The sequence below is a fragment of the Somniosus microcephalus genome, chromosome 12, assembly GCF_052327205.1.
Source record: "Somniosus microcephalus isolate GS21.2 chromosome 12, FLI_Smic_1.0, whole genome shotgun sequence".
NCBI classification, from domain to species: domain Eukaryota; kingdom Metazoa; phylum Chordata; class Chondrichthyes; order Squaliformes; family Somniosidae; genus Somniosus; species Somniosus microcephalus.
Window position 1 is genome coordinate 9404199 of NC_140998.1, and position 9552 is coordinate 9413750.

Below are 9552 nucleotides of genomic sequence, written 5' to 3' on the forward strand. Positions count from 1 at the left end.
GTGATGTCACGGGGGAGGTGTGATGTCACGGGGGAAGCAGCCTCAGTTCGAAGGGTGGTGTGATGTCATGGGGAGGTGTGATGTCACAGGGAGGAGCCTCAGGTCGACAGTGGACGTGATGTCACAGGGAGCAGCCTCAGGTCGAGGGTGGGTGTGATGCCACAGGGGAGGGGTGATGTCACAGGGGGTGGAGCCTCAGCTTGAGAGTGGGTGTGATGTCACAGGGTGTGTGTGATGTCACGGGGAGGAGCCGCAGGTCGAGGGTGGGTGTGATGTCACAAGGGGAGGAGCCTCAGGTCGAGTGTGAATGTGATGTCACAGGGTGTGTGTGATGTCACTGGGGGAGGAGCCTCAGGTCGAGGGTGGGTGTGATGTCACGGGGGAGGTGTGATGTCACGAGGAGGATTCTCAGGCCGAGTGTGGGTGTGATGTCACAGGGAGGTGTGATGTCACTGGGGGAGGAGCCTCAGGTCGAGGGTGGGTGTGATGTCATAGGGGAGGAGCCTCAGGTCGACAGTGGGTGTGACATCACAGGGGGGGGAGCCTTGGGTCGCAGGTGGGTGTGATGTCACAGGGGAGGTGTGATGTCTTGGGGAAGAGCCTCAGGTCGAGTGTGGGTGTGATGTCACAGGGGAGGTATGATGTCACGGGGAGGAGCCACAGATCGAGGGTGGGTGTGATGTCACAGGGGATGTGTGATGTCACAGTGGGAGGAGCCTCAGGTCGAGGGTGGGTGTGATGTCACAGGGTATGTGTGATGTCACGGGGGCAGGAGCCTCAGGTCGAGGGTGGGTGTGATGTCACAGGGGGAGGAGCCTCAGGTCGAGGGTGGTGCGATGTCATGGGGGAGGAGCCTCAGGTCGAGGGTGGTGTGATGCCATGGGGGGAGGAGCCTCAGGCCGAGGGTGGTGTGATGTCACAGGGGGAGGTGTGATGTCATGGGGGGATGAGCCTCAGGTCGAGGGTGGGTGTGATGTCACAGGGTGAGGAGCCTCAGGTCGAGGGTGGTGTGATGTCACGGGGGAGGAGCCTCAGGTCGAGGATGGGTGTGATGTCACGGGGGGAGGAGCCTCAGGCCGAGGGTGGTGTGATGTCACAGGGGGAGGTGTGATATCACGGGGGGATGAGCCTCAGGTCGAGGGTGGGTGTGATGTCACGGGGGGAGGAGCCTCAGGCCGACGGTGATGTGATGTCACGGGGAGGAGCCTCAGGCCGAGAGTCGTGTGATGTCACGGGAGGAGGAGCCACAGGTCGAGGGTGGGTGTGATGTCACGGGGAGGTGTGATGTCACGGGGAGGAGCCTTAGGCCGAAGGTGGTGTGATGTCACGGGGGGAGGAGCCTCAGGCCGAGGGCGGTGTGATGTCACATTGGGAGGAGCCTCAGGCCGAGGGTGGGTGTGATGTCATGGGGAGGTGTGATGTCACGGGGGAGGAGCCTCAGGCCGAGGGTAGTGTGATGTCACGGCGGGAGCAGCCTCAGGTCGAGGGTGGATGTGATGTCACGGGGGGAGGAGCCTCAGGACGAGGGTGGTGTGATGTCACGGGGGAAGGAGCCTCAGGACGAGGGTGGTGTGATGTCACGGGGGGAGGAGCCTCAGGTCGAGGGTGGTGTGATGTCACGGGGGAAGTAGCCTCAGGCCGAGGGTGGGTGTGATGTCACAGGGAGGTGTGATGTCACGGGGGAGGAGCCTCAGGCCGAGGGTGGTGTGATGTCACGGGTAGGTGTGATGTCACGGGGGGAGGAGCCCCAGGCCGAGGGTGGTGTGATGTCACGGGGGGAGGAGCCTCAGGTCGAGGGTGGGTGTGATGTCACGGGGAGGTGTGATGTCACGGGGGAGGAGCCTCAGGCCAAGGGTGGTGTGATGTCGCGGGGAGGTGTGATGTCACGGGGAGGAGCCTCAGGCTGAGGGTGGGTGTGATGTCATAGGGGAGGGGTGATGTCACGGGGGAGGAGCCTCAGGCCAAGGGTGGTGTGATGTCACGGGGAGGTGTGATGTCACGGGGAGGAGCCTCAGGCTGAGGGTGGGTGTGATGTCATAGGGGAGGGGTGATGTCACGGGGTGGAGCCTCAGCTTGAGAGTGGGTGTGATGTCACAGGGTGTGTGTGATGTCACGAGGAGGAGCCGCAGGTCGAGGGTGGGTGTGATGTCACAGGGTGTGTGTGATGTCACTGGGGGAGGAGCCTCAGGTCGAGGGTGGGTGTGATGTCACGGGGGAGGTGTGATGTCACGAGGAGGATTCTCAGGTCGAGTGTGGGTGTGATGTCACAGGGGAGGAGCCTCAGGTCGACAGTGGGTGTGATGTCACAGGGGAGGAGCCTCAGGTCGACAGTGGGTGTGATGTCACAGGGAGGTGTGATGTCACAGGGGAGGAGCCTTGGATCGCAGGTGGGTGTGATGTCACAGGGGAGGTGTGATGTCATGGGGAAGAGCCTCAGGTCGAGTGTGGGTGTGATGTCACAGGGGAGGTGTGATGTCACGGGGGAGGAGCCTCAGGCCAAGGGTGGTGTGATGTCACGGGGAGGTGTGATGTCACGGGGAGGAGCCTCAGGCTGAGGGTGGGTGTGATGTCATAGGGGAGGTGTGATGTCACGGGGAGGAGCCTCAGGCTGAGGGTGGGTGTGATGTCATAGGGGAGGGGTGATGTCACGGGGTGGAGCCTCAGCTTGAGAGTGGGTGTGATGTCACAGGGTGTGTGTGATGTCACAGGGTGTGTGTGATGTCACGAGGAGGATTCTCAGGTCGAGTGTGGGTGTGATGTCACAGGGGAGGAGCCTCAGGTCGACAGTGGGTGTGATGTCACAGGGGAGGTGTGATGTCACAGGGGAGGAGCCTTGGATCGCAGGTGGGTGTGATGTCACAGGGGAGGTGTGATGTCATGGGGAAGAGCCTCAGGTCGAGTGTGGGTGTGATGTCACAGGGGAGGAGCCTTGGATCGCAGGTGGGTGTGATGTCACAGGGGAGGTGTGATGTCACGCGGAGGAGCCTCGGGTCGAGGGTGGGTGTGATGTCACGGGGGCAGAGCCTCAGGTCGAGGGTGGGTGTGATGTCACGGGGGGAGGAGCCTCAGGACGAGGGTGGTGTGATGTCACGGGGGAAGGAGCCTCAGGCCGAGGGTGATGTGATGTCACGGGGGAGGAGCCTCAGGTCGAGGATGGGTGTGATGTCACAGGGAGGTGTGATGTCACGGGGGAGGAGCCTCAGGCCGAGGGTGATGTGATGTCACGGGGGAGGAGCCTCAGGTCGAGGATGGGTGTGATGTCACAGGGAGGTGTGATGTCACGGGGGAGGAGCCTCAGGCCGAGGGTGGTGTGATGTCACGGGTAGGTGTGATGTCACGGGGGGAGGAGCCTCAGGCCGAGGGTGGTGTGATGTCACGGGGGGAGGAGCCTCAGGTCGAGGGTGGGTGTGATGTCACGGGGAGGTGTGATGTCACGGGGGAGGAGCCTCAGGCCAAGGGTGGTGTGATGTCACGGGGAGGTGTGATGTCACGGGGAGGAGCCTCAGGCTGAGGGTGGGTGTGATGTCACAGGGGAGGGGTGATGTCACAGGGGGTGGAGCCTCAGCTTGAGAGTGGGTGTGATGTCACAGGGTGTGTGTGATGTCACGGGGAGGAGCCGCAGGTCGAGGGTGGGTGTGATGTCACAGGGTGTGTGTGATGTCACTGGGGGAGGAGCCTCAGGTCGAGGGTGGGTGTGATGTCACAGGGGAGGAGCCTCAGGTCGACAGTGGGTGTGATGTCACAGGGGAGGAGCCTCAGGTCGACAGTGGGTGTGATGTCACAGGGAGGTGTGATGTCACAGGGGAGGAGCCTTGGATCGCAGGTGGGTGTGATGTCACAGGGGAGGTGTGATGTCATGGGGAGGAGCCTCAGGTCGAGGGTGGGTGTGATGTCACAGGGGATGTGTGGTGTCACAGTGGGAGGAGCCTCAGATCGAGGGTGGGTGTGATGTCACAGTGTATGTGTGGATGTCACGGGTGGGAGCCTCGGGTCGAGGGTGGGTGTGATGTCACACGGGAGGTGTGATGTCATGGGCAGGAGCCTCAGATCGAGGGTGGTGTGATGTCACGGGGGCAGAGCCTCAGGTCGAGGGTGGTGTGATGTCACGGGGCGGAGCCTCAGGTCGAGGGTGGTGTGATGTCATGGGGAGGTGTAAAGTCACAGTGGGAGGAGCCTCAGGTCGAGGGAGGGTGTAATGTCACAGGGATGGTGTGATGTCACCGGGGGAGGAGCCTCAGGTCGAGAGTGGGTGTGATGTCACGGGGAGGAGCCTCAGGCCGAGAGTGATTTGATGTCACGGGAGGAGGAGCCTCAGGTTGAGGGTGGGTGTGATGTCACGGGGAGGTGTGATGTCACGGGGAAGAGCCTCAGGCCGAGGGTGGTGTGATGTCACGGGGGAAGGAGCCTCAGGCCGAGGGTGGTGTGATGTCACGGGGGAGGAGCCTCAGGTCGAGGATGGGTGTGATGTCACGGGGAGGTGTGATGTCACGGGGGAGGAGCCTCAGGCCGAGGGTGGTGTGATGTCACGGGGGAGGAGCCTCAGGTCGAGGATGGGTGTGATGTCACGGGGAGGTGTGATGTCACGGGGGAGGAGCCTCAGGCCAAGGGTGGTGTGATGTCACGGGTAGGTGTGATGTCACGGGGGAGGAGCCTCAGGCCGAGGGTGGTGTGATGTCACGGGGGGAGGAGCCTCAGGTCGAGGGTGGGTGTGATGTCACGGGGAGGTGTGATGTCATGGGGGAGGAGCTCAGGCCAAGGGTGGTGTGATGTCACGGGGAGGTGTGATGTCATGGGGAGGAGCCTCAGGTTGAGGGTGGTGTGCGGGGGAGGAGCCTCAGGCCGAGGCCGAGGGTGGTGTGATGTCACGGGGAGGTGTGATGTCACAGGGGGAGGAGCCGCAGGCTGAGGGTGGTGTGATGTCAGCGGGGGAGGAGCCTCAGGTCGAGGATGGGTGTGATGTCACGGGGAGGTGTGATGTCACGGGGGAGGTGTGATGTCACGGGGGAGGAGCCTCAGGCCGAGGGTGGTGTGATGTCACGGGTAGGTGTGATGTCACGGGGGAGGAGCCTCAGGCCGAGTGTGGTGTGATGTCACGGGGAGGTGTGATGTCACAGGGGGAGGAGCCTCAGGTCGAGGGTGGTGTGATGTCACAGGGGGATTAGCCTCAGGTCGAGGGTGGTGTGATGTCACAGTGGGAGGAGCCTCAGGTCGCGGGTGGTGTGATGTCACGGGGGAGGAGCCTCAGGCCTTGAGGGTGGGTGTGATGTCACGGGGAGGTGTGATGTCACGGGGGAGGAGCCTCAGGCCGAGAGTGATGTGATGTCACGGGGGAGAAGCCTCAGGCCGAGGGTGATGTGATGTCACGGGGGAGGAGCCTCTGGTCGAGGGTGGGTGTGATGTCACGGGGAGGTGTGATGTCACGGGGGAGGAGCCCCAGGTCGAGGGTGGTGTGATGTCACGGGGAGGTGTGATGTCACGGGGGAGGAGCCTCAGGCCGAGGGTGGTGTGATGTCACGGGGAGGTGTGAATTCACAGGGGGAGGAGCCTCAGGTCGAGGGTGGTGTGATGTCACAGGGGGAGGAGCCTCAGGTCGAGGGTGGTGTGATGTCACGGGGGGAGGAGCCTCAGGCCGAGGGTGGGTGTGATGTCACGGGGAGGTGTGATGTCACGGGGGGAGGAGCCTCAGGCCGAGGGTGGTGTGATGTCACGGGGAGGTGTGATATCACAGGGGGAGGAGCCTCAGGCCGAGGGTGGGTGTGCTGTCACGGGGAGGTGTGATGTCACGGGGGGGAGAAGCCTCAGGCCGAGGGTGGTGTGATGTCACGGGGGGAGGAGCCTCAGGCCGAGGGTGAGTGTGATGTCACGGGGAGGTGTGATGTCACGGGGGGAGGAGCCTCAGGCCGAGGGTGGTGTGATGTCACAGGGGGAGGAGCCTCAGGTCGAAGGTGGTGTGATGTCACAGTGGGAGGAGCCTCAGGTCGCGGGTGGTGTGATGTCACGGGGGAGGAGCCTCAGGCCGAGGGTGGTGTGATGTCACGGGGAGAGGAGCCTCAGGCCAAGGGTGGTGTGATGTCACGGGGGGAGGAATCTCAGGCCGAGGCTGGTGTGATGTCACGGGGAGGTGTGATGTCACGGGGGGAGGATCCTCAGGCCGGGGGTGGTGTGATGTCACAGAGGGAGGAGCCTCAGGCCGAGGGTGGGTGTGCTGTCACGGGGAGTTGTGATGTCACGGGGGAGGAGCCTCAGGCTGAGGGTGGTGTGATGTCACGGGGTGGTGTGATGTCACGGGGGGAGGAGCCTCAGGCTGAGTGTGGTGTGATGTCATGGGGAGGTGTGATGTCACGGGGGGAGGAGCCTCAGGCCGAGGCTGGTTTATGCTCCAGTGATGCTGTATGGATGTGGCTGGCTGGACACCTACCTTTGACAGGCCTCGATTACTGGTAATGCCCATCGTTGAATCCTCAGTCCCCCTGTGAAGAGAAACACACAAATCATTAATGCCGACACCTGGGGAACATTGAATGAATATCAGAAAGAAAGGTCTCATCTCTGAGTGGTGGGATTGTTGCTCTGCAGTTACTGTATCAGCACGACCTCTCCCGCGATTGCCCCTCCTCCCTCCAGGACACTGATTCTTTGCTGGGGGAGTGGAATCCACAGGCTTCAGTATCTCACCAGTCATTCTTCATGTGTCAGCCTAAACAGTGAGCATTGACAAGATGCTCGACCTCTGAGTCAGAAGGTTGTGTGTTCGAGTCCCACTCCCAGAGACTTGAACACAAAATCCAGGCTGACACTCCCAGTGCAGTGCTGAGGGAGTGCTGCACTGTCGGAGGTGCCGTCTTTCAGATGACATGTTAAACCGATGCCCTGTCAGCTCTCTCAGGTGGACGGAAAAGATCCCATGGCAGTATTTGGAGAAGAGCAGGGGCGTTCTCCCCGGTATCCTGGGGCTAATATTTATCCCTCAACCAACATCACTAAAACAGATTACCTGGTCATTATCACGTGGCTGTTTGTGGGAGCTTGCTGTGCGCAAATTGGCTGCCGCGTTTCCCACATTACAACAGTGACTACACTTCAAAAAGTACTTCATTGGCTGTAGGCCATGAAAGATGCTATAGAAATCCAAGGTCTTTGCTTGTTATCCAGACTGCTACAGTCTCCAGACTGCCACCTTCCAGCAAGGGTCACTGGCTAGCGTTCAGGAGCAGGAACCCTGACTGATGAGTTCACTTCAGTTATGAGCAGAGGTTGGAAAAGTTCGGACTGTTCTCCTTCGAGCAGAGAAGGTTAAGAGGTGACCGAATAGAGGTTTTCTCGATGGTGAGGGGTTTTGATAGAGTAGAGAGAGAAAATCTATAGCGAGTGAGATGAGAATGTTTTCACAGAGTTGTGGGGATCGGGAACGCTCGACCTGAACAGGTGGTGGAAGCTGATCCCAGCAGTAATTTTAAACGGGAGTTGGACGGTCCTTGGGGATGAGGCACTGACAGGGTTCCCCACAGAAAGCGGGGCTGTGGGACTGAGCACCACTGCTCTTTCAAAGAGACAGCACAGGCACGGCGGGCCGAATGGCCTCCTTCTGTGCTGCAAGTTTCTACGATTCTATGCTCATCCCCTCCCTAGCCTGGGTGAACCGTGAACAATTCCAGCGTTCCAACTGAGATTAGCCAAGTCAGCACAGACCGGGGATGAAACTGGGCCCTGACACCGGGTTTGAACTGTAATCCCAGGATTCACGCCCACTGCCTGGGACAGAGGGCGGAAGGGGCAAGGGTGGCTGGGACTGCAGCCTTGAAGTGTCTTTTCGGACAATGGCTCAGTCGCCGGGAGTTCTCCGACCCTCACCTCAGCAGGGTCAGTGTTCTGATAACCTCATCCTTCTTCGCCAGTTGCCTGCGGTAGATCTTCAGTTGTTCCTCGAGCTGTGAATGGAAGAAAGATATAATCAACTGCGAACAACCGACATGTTACACCATGGGTAACACCGCATGCTTGAGCGCCTCCCCTCGCTTCCCACCGTGCATCACACCAACAACAACAACGCAAATTGTATTTATATAGCGCCTTTAACGTAGTAAAACATTCCAAGGCGCTTCACAGGAGCGTTATCAAATACCGAGCCACAAAAGGCGATATTAGGCAGATGACCAAAAGCTTTGTCAAAGAGGTAGGTTTTAAGGAGCGTCTTAAAGGAGGAGAGAGAGGTAGAGAGGCAGAAAGGTTTAGGGAGGGAATTCCAGAGTATAGGGTCCAGGCAGCTGAAGGCACGGCCGCCAATGGTGGAGCGATGGAAATCGGGGATGCGCAAGAGGCCAGAATTAGAGGAGCGCAGATATCTCGGGGGGTTGTAGGGCTGGAGGAGATTACAGAGATAGGGAGGGGGGGCGAGGAGGCCACGGAGGGATTTGAAAACAAAGATTAGAATTCTGAAATCGAGGCGTTGCTTAACCGGGAGCCAATGTAGGTCAGCGAGCACAGGGGTGATGGGCGAACGGGACTTGGTGCGAGTTAGGACACGGGTAACACTGCATGCTGGAGCGACCAGCACCCCCCACCCCCCGCCCCCAGCATCCCCCCACACCCCCGCCAGGCCGCTTGCACTGCGCCAATAAAATAAGAGACCAGAAAGTGTTGCTGGAGAGAGAGTTTGCAGAGGAGAGGGCTTGTTGAATGACAAACTTACTGTCAACACTTACATCCATTAGATTCGCACTGGTTGGATGATCCAATGCTCTATAGTTCAACATTATGAGTTTTCCCCTTTGTAAGTAGGAAATATATATAAAAACTTCAAAGTTGCATTTCAGCGGGAGCTAGCACTCCCTCGTAACCGGGCTACAACACTACAAAGCAGCTGCCACCTCCCAGACACATCATCCCGCCCTGTCCCGTGTCCCCCCCCCCCGTGCTCGGCCATAGGAGCTGGCAGCTCTGTGTCCGGGGAAGCCTGGCTTCCAAGTGGCTGTGTGAGATGCCAGTCACAGCGTCTCTGAGCAGAGGTTTGCTGAAGGTGTTGCGACGACTGTTGTTGAGAGAAAGAGTGTGTTGTCACATCTCTACAGAAACTGCACAAACAGACTGTCACCGGAGAGCTGGGCAATTATCCCGACAATACCCAGTCTCTTTCCTGTCACCGCCCTCACCCTGAGAGCCCCAGCAGTTAGCTACGCTATGACGATATATATACTAAGGGGAACAATTGGGTCGCGCCCCCTTTGGGGTGCTAACTTCGCCGGGGCGCTACTTTTAGTGTTAGCTAACTAAAGTTAGCGCCCCCGTGCCCAAAATTCACCAGTAGCGCCCCAAGCAGGAGGTGAGGTGCTACTGGAAGCACCCCGCCTCCCTCTTGGGGCGCTGCAAGTGAATATCGCTGGCGCTACGTGCCGCAGCGCCATGCACCGCGGCACGTCGCGCCACAATACTACAAGCATTCCTCCCCTTCTTAAAGGGGAGGGGCCTGGTGCAGCGCGACCCGGGGCCCAGCTGGGCCACTGGGGATCGGAGTACCGGCAAAAGAGCCCGGCACTCAAGGGAAGTGCCGGGCTC

General features: G+C 59.8%; 1 protein-coding gene across 1 annotated transcript in view; it reads right to left on the bottom strand.

Annotated features, from left to right (window-relative positions):
- Positions 1–8827, bottom strand: part of LOC147109013 (coiled-coil domain-containing protein 170-like) — a 399974-nt gene extending 391147 nt beyond the window's left edge. Inside the window, exons 1-3 of the mRNA XM_086004187.1 lie at positions 8703–8827; positions 7852–7928; positions 6419–6470 (exon numbers count right to left, since the gene is read on the bottom strand). Of these exons, the coding sequence (XP_085860313.1) occupies positions 6419–6470; positions 7852–7928; positions 8703–8753 (180 nt within the window). The 5' untranslated portion in view covers positions 8754–8827. The remainder of the gene's footprint in view (positions 1–6418; positions 6471–7851; positions 7929–8702) is intronic.
- Positions 8828–9552: the final 725 nt, after the last annotated feature.